This window comes from Ictalurus punctatus, chromosome 9 (assembly GCF_001660625.3).
Source record: "Ictalurus punctatus breed USDA103 chromosome 9, Coco_2.0, whole genome shotgun sequence".
In the NCBI taxonomy this organism is placed as follows: Eukaryota; Metazoa; Chordata; class Actinopteri; order Siluriformes; family Ictaluridae; genus Ictalurus; species Ictalurus punctatus.
Window position 1 is genome coordinate 5,145,001 of NC_030424.2, and position 21,147 is coordinate 5,166,147.

A 21,147-nucleotide genomic window follows, 5' to 3' on the forward strand; every position below is an offset into this window, starting at 1 on the left:
AACCAAAAATGGGGCAAATGAATCTGACTACCAGAGCAATGGCTTGTCCAGGACAGGCTCAGAGATCCACCAGGAGGATGCCTGCAGCACCTCATCACGCGGCAGCCCTCAGGAGTGTCTGTCCCCTTTCGGTAGGCCTTCCATGGCACAATTTGACATTGATCGGTTGACAGATGAGCACCTGAGGGCTAAACGTGCTAGAGTGGAGAACATAATCCGTGGGATGAGCCACTCTCCAAATGTCACGCACCGTATAGGTGAGATTGAGCGTGATGGGGCACCTCAACCCCTAAGCCCTCGAGAGAGTTACAGGGAAAACAAGCGTAAGCAGAAACTACCCCAGCAGCAGCAGAGTTTCCAGCAACTCATTTCTGCTCGCAAAGAACAAAAGCACGAGGAGCGCCGTCATCTCAAACTACAGCTAGAGGACATGCAAAAACAGCTCCGTCAGCTCCAAGAAAAGTTCTATCAGATTTATGATAGCACTGACTCTGAGAATGATGAAGATGGAAACCTCTCAGAGGACAGCCTGCATTCTGATGGAATGGACAACCATATCTCTGACTCTGTTACAAACCGCTCAGAAAATGAGATGTCTGTCCTTGATCCAGGACATTTCTTAGACCAAGCCCAGGCACTTATTTGTGAGCAAACCATGATGACCGAGGGAGAGAAGCCCAAACGTGATGGCTCTCGAGGAAAAGGTCATAAATCAATGTCCATGCATGCAGAAGGGAAACAACTAGCAGAAACACTGAAACAGGAACTAAACACTGCAATGACCCAGGTGGTGGACACAGTGGTAAAGGTCTTTGCAAAAACCCCATATCCGCTTCCTCAGGGCTTCCCAACTGTGCAGACACCCTCTGACCGCTTTTTAGTGAATCGCGAGAACCCACATTTTCACACTGCTAACCAGCGTCTACAGTGTTTTGGTGATGTCATTATTCCCAATCCCCTCAATTCGTTTAACAACATGCGAGTGCCCAACTCAAATGACCAAACAGAAGCCCTGCCTCTAGTGGTGAGAAAGAACTCTACTGACCAGCCTGGATCGCTACCCACACCTGCAAATCACCACCCCGGTCTTCACCCATCACCATTATCCTCAACTGTGGCCTTCAGTCCTCCATCCTTCCGACATCCTTTTCCTCTTCATATTATGGGTTATCCTTTCCAAAGCCCTCTAGGTGCCCCAAATGGGCCTTATCCAGGCAAGGACAGGTCTTCTCCTGAGTCTATGGACCTGTCTAGAGAAACCACTAGCTTACGGACCAAGATGTCATCCAACCATCTCAGCCTCCATCGTTCTATCTCACCAACACATCCAGGAAACCCTGAAGGCCTTTCAATATCTCTCATCAAGTCTGAATGTGGGGACCTCCAAGATATGTCTGATATCTCTCCATATTCAGGAAGTACAATATCCTTTCACAATAATCAACTCCCTGACGCATTAATGTATTATGCGGTTGCTATTGTTTTACAATTAATTGTTCTCCTTGACTATTTTTGCAAGTCACAAATGCAAATGATAAATGTGTACAAACAAGCTTCAGAAGGTTACAAAATGTTTTGCCTAAAAGAATTTATGGATTCAAAATAAGTCAATAAAAATACCTGCATATTATATACCAGATATCATGTAGGGTGGTTAAAAATGATTAAATGGCAATTGGTCTTAAAGAACGTCAATGTATATTCAAATCCTGTGTCCATTCATGTTCTTAAAGATTTTTAAAATGGAGCTCTCTGGTTGGAGGCTTTTAAGTGTGCACTATAGGGCAAAGTGCTGAAAAGCTTTGCAATGACAAACATACCTCCCATCTTCTCTGTTCTCGAATTATCATAGAGAGACTCACAATACCCCACCCCCTTTCATCACAGGCCATGCAAGACTTTGTACATAATGCTCAAAGCAAATCATATTTCAAAGCCAGGAAGTAAAAAGGCCAAGTGCGATCCTTTGCCAAAAGATCTTAGCATCTTGTGTTTAGAAAGATGAGAAAATATATCTGTCAGTGAGTGGGCATTTTGTTTCAGAGAAATTTTGTAAACCCTTGTTTTCACTGTGCTTCCCCTTAATTCACATCTAGTGCTTCAGAGAATATCTGCAAATTGTTGTATTCTTTCTGATCATGAAGAGCTTGCTATAGTCTAAAGCACTTGCAGCACTAATAGCTGTTGCCTGGCAGCAGGTCCTTTCTTTTCATCTTTCTCTTTTTTTTTCAGATGTGAACAGGTGTTTGCAGGTAGCTGTTTATCTTTTATCCTTTCCCTCTCCACAACCATTTTTTTTTTTTAACCAAAAATCTGCTAGATGTCTAACAATCTTTGGCTATCTATCTTTGTCTAAGAATAAACAGAGTTGACAGAGTACTCTGTACATTTTAATTATGAATTATAGATTAATTTCTTTCTAAGTCTAACTCAGTTAGACTTTACACAGAATTTTCCCTCCAGGAAACATATGCACCTGCATGCGAGGCTCTCAACAACAATGTCTCGATAATTGTACAATAGGGTTAAAAAAAAATTTAAAAAAAATACACATTTGTCTGAATCTCTTTGATGTTTTTATCCTGGACAGAATGATTTTCCTTGTCATGCACCCTCTTTGCATCATAAGACAAATAGCCTTGTTTATTTTCACTCCAAGATTTGCATATGGAGAAAGAGAACAGCTCTGACATGGTGCTTTTGTAAGTAACAAGGGTGGAGAGTGTTGAAGTCAGTTTGCATGTCTAATGCACTAGACAGAGTTGAAGTCAGCTGTTTTTGTAACAATAATTACTACTTCTTTTAACTCAAAGCACAGACCTCATATAATAAAGTTAAATATATATGAAAGATTTAAAAAAAAATTTTTTTAAAAAAACATTTACTTGTTAATTTACTTTAAATTCGTTATTAATATGGGAAGCGTCCTTAATAATCATCTGTTTTTCCACTCATTTTTTTTTTTTTTTAAAAAGGCTCTGTTTACCCATGCTATTTATTTATTTATTTATTTATTTATTTACTTTTAATAGAATGCTAGGCTGAGCTGTCTAATCTTTCATGTTGATGAGCAGATGTCTAGCATTAATTTATGGATTTATCATCCCTATGTTTTCTCCCCTTACACCTGGCAGTTGGTTCAGATTTCAGCAGTTATAGTCTCCGTTTCATGAAATACTGTGAATCCAAATCCAAATTCAGAAAAGACTAACCATGTGCACTATCCATGGCTCTGCTGTTTTTCTAGCATCTCATTTGTCTATATACTGCGGTCACCCTTTCCCCCCCACTCTCCTTCATATTCATGTTTGCATTATTTCCTGGCTGACCTTACTTGTGGCCTGGCTTGTTTTACACTGAGTGGGGTAATGTTTACCTGGTATTTTGTCACTGCACATATTTGCGTATCCTAGAAGCAGCTGTATGGACAAGAGGTTTCTTGTAGGAAATAGGTTTTTGTTGATATAGTTGTTCAAGATATTAATGCTCTGTTTCAGATTATAATCCTGTTTTTTTCGGATTATGTAGTGAGTAGAGATTGGGGGAAAAAATCTGCGTGGCACGTGACCAAGACAGGTGATTACATTTGCATCTGGTAACCCTTGAAGATTAATTAAGCTTCTTTATGGGGCATTTTCAGATGGACATTATTTGAATGGAACAAGTAATAATTAAGATGAAGCCAATGAGGGTGTTTCCTAGTACTCTTTACTCTTAATACGAGCCACTTTGTATTCTTACACTCACTCGCATTGCTACTTCCCTTGCTGTGTTGTCAAGAAATGGTTTAAGAAGAGGCCTTCACTTGAAAGGCCATGCTTCTATATAAGCCTTCAGACTTCACTCTCTCTCTCTGTCTATCTCTCTCTCCCTATCTTTCATCCTGTTACCCAATCACTCATTGCTATTCTTTGTTGTATACATTATGACAGATGGCAGAAGAGAGAAGCTAGTGCTCTTTTAGTCTTTTCAATCAGCCTAGTGAACGGAACACCTCCTCCCCTCTCCTTTTACTAGGAGTATGTCAGTCAGCATGAATAGCTTGATGGCATTGTTGAAGAGCTCCTGCAACACAAACAGCATTAAGTCAATACAACTACTTATAATGTCAAACTGAATTCTTCATGGCTTTATAGGTGGAGGTAATGCGTTCTGCCATTCCGTACAATTTCACACCCGTAATTTACATCTGTATTGTGAAATGGATAAAGTGCAATTCCGACCACAAAAACTGACTTGAAGGCACCACGGTGATGAAATAGTGCCTGCGCTCCACATCACGAGGAGGTCGGCCTGTGCTGATCAAACCTCTTAATTGACCTTGCATGGGTCCATTGATTTAGCCCCACATGCATCTTCATTTTGATAAATTATAAAGCCATTAATCTGTCAAGGAAATGGCATGGCCAGTCTACATCGCAGATGTGGCTAAAGCTGGAAAAGCTGGGGACACACGGGCTGGGCCAAGAGCCTGTGGGGGGCAAAGAGTTGTTTGGTTGTTAGGAGTGAAATGTAATGGTTAGATAGCTGTGGTTAGCTATGGCTCCTCCTGGGACTCCTCACAATGCCCATCTGTTTATCAACCTATTTATCTGAAACAGGCAGGCAATGCAACCTCCAAATAGATAGAGTTTTTTATTAAGATAAACAGGCGTGTATTGACCATTATGGTGAATATAATGACTGGTACTCTTTTTGGACTGTTTAGGATCTTAATGAACTGGTTGGGAACACATTAAGGTTGTTTTCTGTCTTTTTTTGTATGTTGGGCATCTTTGTGTTTGGCATAGTCTAGTCAAGTACACAAAGTCTATTTCTTTCTACATTAATTTACATATATTGTAAATGTCTGTTAATATACATTTAATGCACTTTCCTTAACCACTAATTCTGCAAATCCAAGAAGGCTTATCTCCCAACCACTTGAAGAAGGCAAAGCTGATGTTCTTCTACACACGCTATCCCAGCTCCAACATGCTGAAAATGTTCTTCTCCGATGTGAAGGTGAGTGAATCTCTAACCACATATCATGAGCTTTGCCACAGATGGTCAACTCTCTCTTCCTTCTTTCTCCCAACTAAAATAACTGGCCTTAATCTCCTCGAGTAGGTAAATACTATAGAGCTAAGGCTGAAGGCCCATGTTTCCTTTCACTTGCATTCATTTAAAACACAGCCTGTCGAAGAAAAAAAAAAGAGATTAAATAGTATTAATAGCTATTTAATAGCTATGGTCCTTTCATGAATCCCAGTTCACTCACTTGTAACCCCTATTAATAAACTGATGATGTTGGCTGAAATGGTTGATGTGAATGTGGCCTACAAAAGTAAATAGCATTTTTTCCTTTGCTGTCAAATGTAATATGATAATAAAAAAGACTAATATAATAACATCAATGAGAAGATGGCAAGCATTGAAATAAGCATCTGACAGGATTCTAGTAGATTGCCAATATATTGTTGCATGGATTATCCTTGTAGTTGTAATCATCACATTAATCACATTGGATCAGTGGTTAAGACATTGGACTACTGATCGGATGGTTGTGAGTTCAAATCCTTGAGCAAGGCCCTTAACCCTCAAATGCTCAGTTGTATAAATTAGAGAAATGTAAGTCACTCTGGATAAGGGTGTCTGCCAAATGCCGTAAATGTAATCACTGCTAATTTGGATGTGTGCACAACATATTGAAGCAATGAGATACTAAATCAGGGTCATGAAATCATTATCACACTTGTAATCTGTTAATTTGAGTGGTGGAATTAGAATAAAATAATGTTTTGGTTAATTCAGTGTGCTTTCCTATAAAGAAAATATACTCATACTTTGAAGGATAAGCTGACCAAGCATTCCTCTGCTATGCTTCCAGGTCACTTTAAATTAATAAACAATTTCATGCATAAACATTTTAGTCCTCAAGATGCAATGTCTCAGATTAACATTTTTTTTTCTTTGATGTCTTCCATGTGAAAAAAAACCTTTTTCATTGACTTTAAAGGGAAGATACTATTAATTAATGAATCATACCATATTTATGTATTTAATATTATATTTAATTGTATTTCATATTGGCCTCAAATGGCATTCCATTGTTTTTGACCTGCCTCTGTTTTAGGTGAACTCTACCACGTGTGCGTAACTCTTGTGTAACCAACTGAATTATTTTTTTTTTTTTTTATTTTAAGAATTATGTGGCTCTTAAAGATCTTTGTACAGAAGTTGTCTAATTACACTGTCTTCTTTTACAGGTCATGCCTTTCTTAATAAACTACATGTTAAATTATTCTAAAACAACATTGGGGTGCTGAGAACAATTAGTTTTAGTGTGCGAAATTAATAATGAGGAACAATGGGTGGCATGTGTTTTATGGATCAAAAAGTATGTATGCTAGGTAATTGTGCATAAATTACTGACTAATTACATGGAATAAACTCATGAAAGCTGCAGGAATGACTAATTAAAAAACTGTATTTAGCAGAGTGATGGCATCCAAATAGAAAATAATGACTGGGAGAAATAGATCCATTTTACAGCTTCCACAGAAATCATACATAATGGAACAATGGAAAGACCACAATATTGATGCAGTGACCACTGTATTATAACTAAAAACATAAATTAAGGATTAACACTAATATCTTTTTTTTTTTTTAAGTGTTGCGTTTCACAATTGGTCAACCATTAACATTTGTAATAGTAAGTTTTGCTACATTAAACACACTTAGACTAAAAACAGACTGGGGTAGGGAAAATGGTAGGTTATATATTAGGGATGTAACCGAATAGGAGAATTCCTGAATGAACAGATTTAGGGAACTTAAATGTAAAAAGTTGAATACTCTTTTCTGTCTGACTTTTTTGAACATTTGAGGCCATTCTGACAAGTTTCCATGTAAATTTTAAATATGAATATAAATGTTAAATGTTAATGTTAAATATAAATAAATATATTTAATAAGGTAATGCAAATGTTAAAAATAAATGTTAAATATAAATCTAATTGTTAAATCTAAATTTAAAACTGTAGATGCTAAATGTTTCATTCATATGCTAACTGACCCTTACGCTCAGAGTGAAAACAGATTTGCCCGTTTTAAACAATACAGTGCTAGTTTTGGAACAAGGCTGGGGATGTAAAAAAGCAAATCTGCTGATACCACTTTTGGGCAGGTTTAAAAGCAGTCTATGACTGCCAAGATCTTGTTTTAAAGCAAAATAAATGAAAGTAAATAAAATCAATTTCTGCAAACATATGCTATAGCAAAGGGGAAAGCTACTCTTTCACACTCTGAGAGCAATTACCACATGAAGTTTAGATTTAACATATACATATATTTTTAAGATTTGCATTTATATTTAACATTTACAGATATACACTATATGGCCAAATGTTTTGGACACCTGACCATCACAACAATATTTGCTTTTTGAACATCCCATTCTGCATTTGGTCCCCCCTCCCCTCCCTTTTCCTGTACTGTTATAATCACCTCCACTCTTCTGGAATGGTTTTCCACTAGACTTTGGAAAGTGGATGTGGGGATTTGCTGTTTCAGCCCCAAGAGTATTAGTGAGGTCAGGCACTGATGTCAGATGCAGAGGCCTGGGGTGCAGTCAGCTTTTTAATTCATCCCAAAGGTGTTCAGTGGGGTTGAGGTCAGGGATCTGTGCAGGCTACTGTGGTATCCGTAAACCTATGGGCATATACCAGATATCAAGTCTTTTTTTTTTTTCCATCAGCTGTGAAAAATAAAATCAGCTGTGCCATGCATGTGCCTGGTAATTTACCAGGGACTGCCATTTATTAACATGTGCACTCAAATACAACAAAAATTTGCATTTCCAAAACTTTTGTAAACCCGGCAGAAATTTTTTTACTTCAGTTTATCTTACGCAAACATTACTAAAATATATTACAATAATATTTTTTAAAACTCCACTGGAAACCGCCCTGTTGGCCGCAAACGTAAGGACGTAGGACAAAATTTTAAGAGTTGTTTTAGTCTTAGCAGTCCACAGACAGTAACTTCTTTTGAGTCAAGTTAGAGCAGGTAAAAATTTTTCTAAAAGCATTTTCATTTCTATCATTTCTGAAATATCTGTTTTTGTACAGTTTAAGCACCCTGGGGGGTGCTTAAACTGTACTCCCAATGGGAGTGTTTTTGTTTGTTTGTTTGTTTGTCTGTCTGTCTTTTTGGTTGGTTAGTTAGATAGTGAAAAAGTTTATCCGTACTTACATTTCCATTTTTGTCCAATGACTATTTGTTCGACAGGGAGATGACATGTGCTGAGTGCTGAATGTTCTAAGTTGTAACATTCCAGAATTTTGGGTTTTGAACCTCTAATTTCATTGTTTTCTGTGTTCCCCTTCAAGTCATCCCCTGGTCGCTCTAGAAACCTCACTTTTGCTCCTCTGCAAGCTTTTGAGCATAACAGTGAAAAGAACCAAATTTTGGAGAAAAAAAAAAAAACAGTAATTTTGTGGTGTTCTTTTTATATTGTAAAACAGATGCACTATGTTATTATTATTATTATTATTATTATAGTCAGACATCATATATGTCTGTTTGCATATATATATATATATATATATATATATATATATATATATATATATATATCTTGTTGAACATATTAAGGACATGTTTGAACTTGACTTAATTATTTTGTGGATAATTATTTTTGAAACATCTTGTCTGTGGAACTTTTGTGGAGGCTGTGGCTTGTGTCTTTTCTTCTTACCTGATTACTACATTATGACCTCTCATTTAGTGCGTTATCTTATATGTGAGAGTATGAAGGCAAATTACTTCAGCCCACACACAAGGTAGTTTTCTTTTCTCTCCTACAGCTATTCCCTCAGACCATGATCCTTACTCTTTTTCTCTCTTCTTTATCATTTTACGTCTCAACCATCGTTTAAAGGAAACAACATCCAAGCACAATGTCAAGGCATTATGTTTTCGGTATGTTCGTGTATCCATGCGTCTATCTGTCTGTCTGTCTGTCTGTCTGTCTGCCTGCCTGCCTGTCCATCCGAGCCCTCTGAGATATTTCAAGAAAGGGTGGTTGAATGTTTGTATCTTTTCATTTTGGAAAGATCACAGTGAGGTTAATTGTCTGAAATAGTTTTTCTTCAATAGCTTTCTTTTGTTTAGAGTATATTTTGGGGGTATTTGAGGCATATAAGTTATTAGCAAGTTGGACTAGACCTGTTGGTGGCAGAGGTATCCTGTCGATGTCAGTGGCATTGAGTTCTACTTGTTAGTTAATACTCTGGGAGGGGTATGTAGTGAAAGGTAACTGAGGGCGTAACGATTACCAAACATTTTACATCTCATATATTTAACTTGGTGATACCATCAGCTTTTACACAGCAATGCTGACCTGTATTATACCCATAAGTGCACTTTAGCCTACAGAACCTGTCTGTGTTTCGGTGTATCTGTGCTCATAAAGTACACTTATGCGTATCATACAGGTTGTTCAGGGAAATTCTGCAATATTCACACATGGCTAGTCATTGCACATTAATGTCACTGGACTTGAAATAAAGGCATTTCTATTTCATTATGCTATTTCATTACCAAAAACTCCGAACTGTCATTCTTTTGCATAAAAAATGAAATGTATCACAAATAACGTGTAAGGTTTTAATTTAATTTCCTGTTTCCAGTTTCATTCATTTTAAACAATTATGATATCATCCACTTAAGTTGTTTCCATTTGTGCAAACATCTGTACCAGTCATGAAATTCTGCCTCTAAAACCCTGAGCACTCTGCCACAAACGAGGACATGTTTGCTTACCCGTCATCCTCAGGGTCAATAAGAAAGCATTTTTGTAGCATCGAATATCTTGATGACACTGGTTGAACTGCATTTCTTATTTAATTCAATGAATTATTGAAATATGTGCAAGTATTAGTATTAGTAAAAACTTTCCATGAATATGTACGTCTGTATTATGACCAAATAGTCTTGCAATAAATTGTCAAATCGAATGTCTCTGTTTTCTCTGCAAAGTTCAACCGCTGCATCACCTCTCAGCTGATCAAGTGGTTTAGCAACTTCCGTGAGTTCTACTACATCCAGATGGAGAAGTTTGCTCGGCAGGCCATAAATGATGGGGTGACTGGTGCAGATGAACTAACGGTCAGTCGAGACTGTGAGCTCTATCGTGCTCTCAACATGCACTATAACAAGGCCAATGACTTTGAGGTAAGCTCTGTGCATTACAGTACATGTGTATGTGTCCTTAGTGAATGGCATTTATGTGTGGCAAGATGTCTGACGATATTTCTCTCAATATTGTCAAAATTAAAACACTGAAATATTAGTTGAAGAGAGGATTTGAAAATCTCTGCACTTTGGGTATATGATTGAAATGTTAGAATGATGTTTTAAGGCTAGGAAATAAATTATTTTCATGTTTACCTGTTAATAATGCCACCACATTTCAAGATATATAGGCCAATTCATCTAACTACTAACCAAACAACTGATGGAATTATTTTATCAGTAACAAACAATAACAAACAACTATGACTTTTAGTGTATGTTGTAAGCCAGTACATTTAGCTACTGTATTGATTGCACCACAAAAAGAAAAAAAAGTACAGTGTTGGTTAGTATCGATTCATTTATTTACTTAATTATATCCATTTATTTATTTAGTTTGGTTAGACATTTTATTGATTTAATTAAATATGGGATAATCTGTGATTAATGATGCATCAAGCTTTCCTATTCATACTTAGTGGCCACAACAGAGTCTTCATTTGTTATGCAGATCAGAGATTCGCAAACGTTTTGCAACCAGGGACCCATTTAATGCTAAAAGAAATCACATGGACCCCCTCAGTACAGATTTACTGTGTACCATGAACATTATTTAAATGTGTAACGTAATATTTTGTAACATAATATTTTGATTAGAGCTTTCTAGCCCTTCTTTCCACTGACAGATTGATTTTAGGATTTAACGCATTCAATTCTAGTAACCAGTCAAACAGTCTAATAACCTTAAGAACCCAATAATATATATATATATATATATATATATATATATATATATATATATATATATATATATATATATATATATATATATATATATAATCCTGATGATAATAATAGATTGTAATTTCCACCACTGTAATAAAAAGAAAAATCACAGACCTCTCGGCTATGCTTCACGGACCCCAGACCCCACTTTGAGAACCACTTTGAGATGTAGTCTATAAAATATCTGTCAGTTATATATTTTCTTTGCAGTTGGGTGAAATAGCCTACACTGTAATGGTATGACCATAATAGTGAATACCCACAAAACCTAGTTGTAAGAAATGGTACAGGCAGCACTTAAAACATTTTGGCCTTGCACTTGTGCTTAGAGTAGGCCAGTTTTGGTCCAAAGTGGCCGATTTCGGATATGACATCCCTGTTGTGCATGCTCCACTCTTGTCAGTGCATTCACCTTCATTTATGACCACAAAAATAGCAACTGGATGAGAATAAGAAAAGGTTGACTTATGTGTAGAGTACAGCAGACATCTTATTTTTATTTCCTCCCATGACCATGAAAACAAGACACACAATTCCTCAGTCTGCACCACATTAGTATTTTGTGGACCATCTTTTAGATGCTTATGTATGTAAAAGATTCCCTCTCCTGCCATTTTCCTCCCTCCTGAGGAAAATTAATTGAACCAGCCAGGTCCTTATTTTTTTTTCCAGAAGTGGAGAAGCCCTACGTCTTTCAATCAATTGTGATTCATATTTGATTAAATGTTATTAAAAGAGATTTTTGATATACTGTATGTTAGCTTCATGAGCATTAGTGTGCTAGTACACAGCTCTGTCTAGGGGTTGTCTTTGAATGTGATTTATTGGTATTATTTATTATTATTTAAATTATATGCACCAATAAATTAATAAGTATATCCTGCATTAAATAAATAATAAATAAATAAATCTGATAAAAAATCTGTCATTAAAGTAATTAATAAACACATAACTTCTATAATTATTTTTAAGAGTCACATAAATATAATTTATTTAGACATTTATTTATGAATTATTATTATTGTTATTATTATGGGTTATTTAATGAACTATTGATTGATTTTTTGTTAGATATCCATCCATCCATTTTCTGTACCGCTTATCCTACACAGGTTCGGGGGAGCCCGGAGCCCATCCCAGGGGACTCCGGGCACAAGGCAGGGGAAACCCTGGACAGGGTTCCAACCCATCACAGGGCATATTGTTAGATATACTGACGGATTTATTGATAAATATATTTAGAGATTTATATAGGATTTATTATATAAGGATTTCATACTTTAACATGCAAATATAGGATGGGGAGCCTTTAGGATGAGGTGTTCTGACAAGCCAACATGCTGGGAGCAAGCCAACATGCTGGGAGCCAGCGTACAGTACAACACACAGAAGTCTTATTCAAATGTACTGACAGACTTGGACTAATTTTATTAATCTTACTCTTGCGACTTTTGTAGACCTTCATGTTTCAGTTGAAAGTGAAGTAAGTCTTTTTTCCTGTGTTGTTTTTACATGAGTATTTGGCTGCAATATAGCAGATATGTGACTTAAATCCCGAGTATCGTACTAGGTGGCATCCAAGTAAATTAAGATTTAATTCCAGCATTTTCAGTAACAAAGCTGAAGCGTCATTTTATCAGAAATTAACAAGGAAAATACCTAACCTGGTGCAAACCAAGACATCTATAAATGTAATTATGATTACTTACCATCAGTAATATATCAGAACATATAGAAACTGCAGCAGAAAGTGTCCTTAGACCACTTTCAGCTGAAACACACTGAGGCTACAAGAGTTAGATTATGTAGTTTAGCCACCTTACAGTACAGCATCATTCATTATTGTGTGATTAAGGTTGTTGTTAGCAAGATTATTTTCATAAATAATGTAGGGCTAACCTTCTCTTTCTTCAAATCTGTTGATTCATTCGTTCATTCAGGCCATGCTGGGAATAATTGGCACAATACACTTTGGATAGAATACTTCATTCACACCTAGTGGCAATTTATAATAGCCAGTCCACCTATAAGCATGTTTTTAGATAGTGGAAGAAATTATAGGACCTGAAGGAAACACATGAACACTGAAAACAGGCGAAACGCCACACAAACAAGGACCTGATCTCAGGATCGTACAGGGGGCCTTAGAGCTGTGAAGTAGCAACACTACTCATTTTGCCACCCTACCATGTCTTTCCTCAATAGAATAAAATAATAATAATAACAATAATAATAATAATAATAATAATAATAATAATAATCCTCTTTGTGTTGTACTGTCCAATAAGATTGCTTCCAGCATGCAGCCCTGCTGTCCAATCAGAACAACATCCTAAAGGAAACCCACCTGATAATTGTATTTTAAAGCATGAAACCCTTTAATAAACACTTAAATAAAGCAGTAAATGAATACATAATATAAACTATTAAATTAAGCAGACTGCTTATTTGTTTGTTTATTTAACAAAGTATCAAAGAATTTAGTTATGTATTTACTGATGAATATACTTTTTTTTATTCATATTTTCAGTCCTCCATATTCATCACATCCCATAGTTAAATATATTTACATAGATTTTATTAGAAATTACTTACAGTACCAGAGCTAATTTTGGCATGCCATTCACAACCAAATAATTAACTCTATGCTTACATCATTTATCTGACTGATAACAAAAACTGACCCTCGTCCCCCACATACATCCTATTTCAGTTAGCAGGTCAAAGTCAAATTTTATTTAAATTGCAGCTATATAAGTCATATGCTTGTTAAGGCTTTGCAAACAGGAACATATGTAGGGGAGGCATTCCCTATTTACATACATGAATGTGAGATTTGCATGGCTGGAGAAGAAAATGCATGGTCCTGTGAATAACACTGCTGTTGCAAGAGGAGCTGAAGTGAGGGAGAAACTGATTTGCATAGTGAGAGCAGGCTGAGCAGGTGTGCAAGCAGGTCTGTATCATAGACCACTGATTGGCTTTTCTTTTTTCACCCAGGGAAATTTTTTTTTTTATCTTTAATGCAAATCAAACAAAGAAAGATGGACTTGCCTGACAAGTGAGCGTTGTGTTTATATCGTTGCAGCTGAGATGTCACACACACTTCCAGTGTAGTTCAAAAGAACGTTTTTTTTCTCTCTCCTAATTTACCAACAGTCTCACAGCAAGTCATCACTTGCAAAGTTCCACTTTCCTAAAACCTGTCTGAGCTTTATTTAGTTTGTCAGTGTCTGCTGTGTCGTTTATCAGAAGATTTTTTTAGTCACTGGACCTGTTCCTTGTCTCTTTCACCCTCTTCAAATAATTTCCCATCCTCTTTCTGCTCTTCCTTTCTTCTTCCACAAACTTTTAATGACTATTGGTGCAGTCCTCAAGAAGGAATGACCAGAAACATGCTTTGTTAATTACATTTACATTTACATTTATTCATTTAGCAGACGCTTTTATCCAAAGCGACTTACAAATGAGGAAATACAAGCAAAGCGATATATCAAGCAGAGAACAGTACAGGTAGTGCTACCATACAAGATCTTTAATTGAGTTCTAGAAAAGCAAAGTGCACAGAGTAGGGTTTTTGTTTGTTTGTTTTTTAGGATAATGTGGGGGTTGGCATTTTAAGGGTTGGTTAGGTGTTCACGGAAGAGGTGGGTCTGTAGCTGTTTTTTGAAGATAGTGAGAGATTCTGCGGTCCGGATTGAGGTTGGAAATTCATTCCACCACTGAGGAACAGGTTCTGGAAAGGGACCTTGAGCCACTAAGCATCGGTCGCTAATCGATTGTAGATTGCGTGAGGGAACATAAGCCTTCAGGAGAGAGTTGAGGTAGGAGGGTGCTGTTCCTGATAAGGTCTTGTACGTGAGTGTTGAGGCCTTGAATTTGATATGGGCAGCTACAGGAAGTCAAAGGAGGGAGATGAAGAGGGGTGTGACATGGGTTCTCTTGGGCTGGTTGAAGACGAGGTGTGCTGCTGCATTCTGAATCATCTGAAGGGGTATGATAGAGCTGGCTGGGAGGCCCGACAGTAGTGCATTGCAGTAGTACAGTTTTGATATGACAAGAGTCTGGACTAGTAGTTGTGTAGCCTGTTTGGTGAGGTAGGGTCTGAATTACCTTATCTAATGCTTCAATTCAGGTTTTCGGGACATGTTCAGTAATTTAATCTTTTATTTCACAAAATTTTATATTTAGTGCCACTTTTAGTGGTTCCTACAGAATTTAATTAGGCACATGTAGTGAGAAGTTAATACAGAAATTGCTCACATTGGTTTTCAGACCTGAGATGTAACTACAGATGTAACTGCTACTCAGACAGATAAACAGCTTGTCTTTCTGGATTGTACACACTTGCTTATTAACAAAAGTTTTCATTTTAAGTTCACCAAAATATGGCCCAAACCTACATAAGAATGCATTGATGGTACTAATGGTAATGCAAAATTTTAAAGACCCAATATATACATATATACACAGATCAGCCATAACATTAAAACCACCTGCGTAATATTGTGCAGATCCCCCTTGCACTGCCAAAACAGCTCTGACCCTTCGAGGCATGGACTCCACAAGACCTCTGAAGGTGTGCTGTGGTATTTGGCACCAAGCTCCTTTTTTGTTCATCAGTGGCTTGCTCCAGTAGCCACACCTAAATACTGAGCTACAAAATAAAATCATATTTTTACCATATTTTTTTTTTTTTACAAACAAAAGAAATATGAAAAAATACTCCAGATCTATCAGATTGTAAGGGGATCGCCTGTGTACAGCCCTCTTCAAGTCATTCCACAGGTTTTCAAAAGGATTTGGATTTGGTCTCTGACTGGAATATTTCTGATGAACTTATTCTTCTGAAGCCATTCTTTCTTGACTTGGATCATGCTGGAAGGTGACATTTTTCTTTTGTTTTTGGAATTGTTTTCTTTGGTTTCATGCCAAAATAGATTGGCATTTGGATCTATCCATGATTCCTTGACTAGATGATCTTGACTAGAGCCCCAGTCCCTGCTGAAGAGAAGCAGCCCCAGAGCATAATGCTGCCAGCACCATGCTTCACTGTGGGTATGGTGTTATTTGGATGATAAGCTGTCTTGTTAGTGTGCCAAACCTTCTTTTAGAATTATGCCTGCTCTCAGAACATAACACATTTTGCCACATGGATTGGTGTGATTTAGGCACTTGGATTTCTTGGATTTACAGGCTGTCCAACCTCTTTGATAGAATTTTAAACCTTATTCCTAAATTCTATCACCGTATCTTTAACCTCCTTTGAATGCTCCTAGTCCTCATTTTCACTCCTTAATTTCAGACTGACCGTCTCTTCAATGACAGTTCAACTGAGGTGTTTTTTGTTCAGAAAATGGGAGCTGTTTTAATATTTCAGTGGTGAAGGACAATTATAAGTCAACTGTGTCCTCGTTAAGACAATATCTTTCATTTGGAGCTTCCAGAATCTGGGTGGGTTTAATACTTATGCAAGCAGCATTTTTCAGTTTTTGATTTTCCTATATCGAAAACTGAAATATATTGACAAATATTTATTGGGGATATTTAACAATGTTGATCAATATTTAAGAACAAGCAAAAGAAAAAATACATTTGGACATAACTTTGTATATGTCCAAATCTGGGCAAGGGTATAAACCCTTTCTAATGCTTTGAATGTTCTCAGGAGCACAGTAGGCTGCATCATTGTGAAATAGAAGAAGGTTGGAACCACCAGTACTCTCCCCAGGGTCCAGAAACTGAGCTAGAAGGGCCTTGGTCAGGAAAGTGACCAAGAATCCAATGGCCATTCTACTTCTCACTGGTCAAAAGTGAGGGAATGATGAATGCAGCCACATAAAGAGAGATCCTTGACGTAAACTTGCTCCAGAGTGCGAATGAACTCAGACTGGGGTGAAGGTTCACCTTTCAGCACAACAACGAACTGAAGCTCATAGCCAATACAGCACTAGAGTGGCTTTGGCACAAGTCCCTAATGTCCTTAAGTGGCCCAGGCAAAGTACAGATTGAACCCCACAGAACATTATATAGAGACCTGAAGTCACTGCACATCCAATATGATTGAGCTGGAGAGGATCTACGAGGAAAAATGGGAGAAATTGCCAATTCCAGTTGTGCAATGCTTGTAGAGACTTACCCAAGAATATTTGAAGCTGTAATTGCTACCAGACATGCTTCTACAATCGACAAGTCCTGAATTAAGGGTCTGAATAATTATCTAAATGAGAGTTTTTAATTTGCAATAATTTTGCAAAAATTTCTATAAACTTGTTTTCATTTTGTCCTTTTGGCAAATTGTGTGTAGATTAATGGGCAAAAAAGTAAATGTTATCAATTTAAAATGAAACCTATAACAATAAAGTATGCCAAAACTGAAAGGGTCTGAATACTTTCCGAACGCATGTGTGTGTGAATATAGATTATGTGTATGTATATACAGTACACTGTGTGTATGTTTTTGATTGAGAAAAGATTGTCATAAAACTTTTTAATTTTGCTGCATAGTTCAGCTTTGTTAGTCAAACTGGTGTTTTCAGGCCAGACAGCTGAGGTCTCTGATTCTCAGGAACAGATTTCACACTTGCTGTATCACATCACAAGCTCTATTCAAGAGCTCTAAGTGCGGTGGGGTCCTAAGGCCCCAATGGAATAAGGAGACATTTTCCAGGCAGGTCTTGGGAAGGTCTAGTTTTTCACCTAGAAATTACCTCAAGGCTCTTCTGTCAAAGCCTGTTGAGTATACACTTGGTTTTCCCCAAATCCCCCTCTCCTTCCTGCCTCCAAACTAGTCTGAAGTGTGCACAGAAGGGTCTGTTTCCCTCAGTCTCTTTCTTTCTGTCTGTGTTCTTTGAGCCTATATTAAAAAAAAAGACTTTTTAGCTGTATCCCGATAGCAGATGCACACAAGTCTCACATTACAATAGATGAATATTCCTTTTTCAGAAAACCTGTACACTATTTCAAAGCACATATATGTATGAGATTTTGATCAGTCCTATGTTACTACCACAAAAAATATAAATTATTCCACATCAGCAACAGCTCTCCCTGCTCTTCATGATCCTCTTTTGTTTCTTTCATCATGTCAGTAGATCCTCTTGTCCTCTTCCTGGTGTGACCTATTGCAGTCGCCTTAATTACATTTACATTTATGGCATTTGGCAGACATTCTTATCCAGAGCAACTTACAATTATCAAAAAAAAAATTATACAACTGAGAAATTGTGGGTTAACAGCCTTGCTCAAGGGCCCAGCAGTGGCAGCTTGGCATTGCTGGTATTTGAATTCATGACCTTTCAATCAGAGGTCCAAAGTCCTAACCACTGAACTATTACTTTTACACTGAGCCGGTTGTCCACTAATTGTAAGGTTGGTGGTTCGATTCCTGGCCCATGTGACTCCACATACTGAACTGTCCTTGGGCAAGACACTGAACCCCGAGTTGCTCCTGATGGCAAGTTAGTGCCTTGCATGGCAGCTCTGCTACCATTGGTGTGTGAGTGTGTGTGAATGGGTGAATGAGACACAGTGTAAAGTGCTTTGGATATAAGTGCACCATTTACCATTTATCCTTGTTCTGGAACTGGCTAAAAAGGATAAGCATAGAAAGCTACCGCTGTGTCTGTCACATGGGGTACTTTTAATGTGTATGAACACAAAAATGCTACCACATTTAATGCAGCACAATTAGAAAACGAAGCTATTTTATTTTCTTCATTCGGTGTGCAGGAATAATGTTGTAACTGACAATAAAACAGACTTATTTATACATGTTTATTTGTGGGTATTCATGTTATTGTTAGTATAAACAAGTTTAATGTATATACACACTGATCAGCCATAACATTAAAACTACTGACAGGTGACGTGAATAACATTGATATCTGGTTACAATGGCACCTCTCAAGGGGTGGAATATATTTTGCAGCAGGTCACTTCTTGAAGTTGATGTATTGCAAGCGAGAAAAATGGGCAAACATAAGGATCTGCGCGACTTTGACAAGGGCCAAATGATGGCTGTATGACTGGGTCAGGGCACCTCCAACAGGGCAGGTCTCCTGGGGTGTTCCAGCTATGCAGTGGTTAGTACCTACCAAAAGTGGTGCAAGGAAGGACAACCGGTGAACTGGAGACAGGGTCATGGGCACTCAAATCTCATTGATGCACGTGGGGAGCGAAGGCTATCTCATCTGGTCCGATGCCTCAGAAGAGCTATTATAGCACAAATTGCTGAAAATGTTCATCCTGGCTATGATAGAAAGGTTTCAGAACGCATAGTGTATCACAGCTTGCTACACATGGGGCTGCGTACCCGCAGACCAGTCAGCGTACCCATGCTGACCCCTGTCCATCGCCAAAAGCGCCTACAACGGACAAGTGAGCATCACAACTGGACCATGGAGGAATGGTGCCAGATACCACAACACCTTCAGAGGTCTTGTGGAGTCCATGCCTTCGACAGGTCAGAGCTGTTTTGTTGGCACAAGGGGGACCTACACAATATTAGGCAGGTGGCCTAATAATGTTATGGCTGATCGGATATCTATATCTAGGAAATATATCAGGTACAGACTTCATTCTTGGGGTATCTAAGAAGTGTCAGCTTAGTAAAAAAATGCATTGTGCCTATTTACATTGCAGGTCATGCACCACATCTATCTCTGGTCATATAGCTCAGTTATTGGCATATTTCATTCTTTAAATGAAAATTAGTCTTTTGTTTGAGAAGTTGTTCAAATTTTCCAGATCTTTTTGAGAAAGTTTTTTTTTTACTGGGGTTTTGTGATCCCCTCTCATAGTACCTCTTATACTGTACTATCCCATATAGTATAACATGTTATCTTGCTGTGTTCTGGTTAATCTGATTTAGAGAACTGTACTGCATCTTTACTGCATCATATATGCAGCATCATTTTCTTTAAGTGTTAAGGTATTTTGTTTAAGGCTTTAGTGCTCCACTGACTTCCATTCAAACGCATCCGAAAACAGCAGACCTGAAACGCAAGCTCATGTGTAGAGTTTTCTTAGTAAGCTCTGTGATGAAAGTTCAAATTTGGTGAACTCTGACCACGCAGGTATCACGTATCACGTGAAGACGTGTGGCCGATAGATGATCGCGACATCACTGCGTGACCTTTTTAGCTAAAAAAAAAAAATGGAAGCGCTAATTTTAGCAGTATCGATCTATCCTGTACTTTACAACACAGCTTTGAAAGATTATAAAAACAACTTGTGTGAGAAGTAGCGAAAGTTTTGATGGATGATGTCATATTCTGTTCACGCCCATATTTGCAAAGGCTTCCGACACAAAAATGCACATGCTTAAAACCGCAGCCTTCCAGTAAGAGTAATATTGGGCTCAGCTCAATGGGCCAGCATAGATCAGCCTTTTTGCAGCCATATTCCTCTTGCCCTGAAGTGTGTCTACTTACTTGAGTTGGCTCTCAATTTTAAATGCTGGCTGCCATGAACTGAGCTTGTCATAAAGGGACCTGTGATATCATAAACAGGGCTTGCAAGCTTTGGAAAGTTAGAGGTGTGTTTTGGCATAAATTTGACTGAGACACAATGCTTACACTTATGTATACACCAGTGTTGTTTCTCTCTCTCTCTCAATTTCTCTGTCCTTCCTTCACTTCAGTTCTTACGTTAGTTTGTTTTAGATCGATATCTCCATCTGCCAGACAAGAAGAGCCAATTTTAAACGGTTTCTTTCCTCTTGTTGCTTCTTGGTCCATCCTCATTATCCCCACTTTCTTCCTCCACTTACCCCCATGTCTTTTTTATTTTAAGGGATAGCATCATGCATGCTATCATTTAAGCTAGGAATGTTCATGGGATATAGCACACTGTTTCCATCTAATGAGGACATTGTTACTAGACTCAAGGCCAACCATGTGAGAGACATAACTTTTATCCATCTACCCTAGACCCTGAGACAAAGCGTATATGTTCGCCGTTGACCTCTTCACTCTTGAAATTACTCAGCCGCCCATATTGTTCCTATACAAATTCCGACATGGACTTTTGAAGCACGACTAAATTAGTTGATTCTATAAATGTGTCTAATTGTGTTTA

The 21,147-nt window shown here is 37.6% G+C and overlaps 1 protein-coding gene across 3 annotated transcripts in view; it reads left to right on the plus strand.

The window, feature by feature from the left end:
* prox1a (prospero homeobox 1a) overlaps positions 1-21,147 on the plus strand; it is a 38,565-nt gene that overhangs the window by 2,864 nt on the left and 14,554 nt on the right. For 2 of the 3 annotated variants that reach the window (XM_053682698.1, XM_053682699.1), the window contains exons 2-4: positions 1-1,422; positions 4,896-5,004; positions 10,027-10,221. The exon at positions 1-1,422 is cut by the window's left edge and continues 361 nt beyond it. In XM_053682698.1, the coding sequence (XP_053538673.1) occupies positions 1-1,422; positions 4,896-5,004; positions 10,027-10,221 (1,726 nt within the window). Of the gene's footprint in view, positions 1,423-4,895; positions 5,005-10,026; positions 10,222-16,735; positions 18,839-21,147 lie in introns of those variants that run through there. The other variant, XM_053682700.1, reaches the window with a different exon arrangement.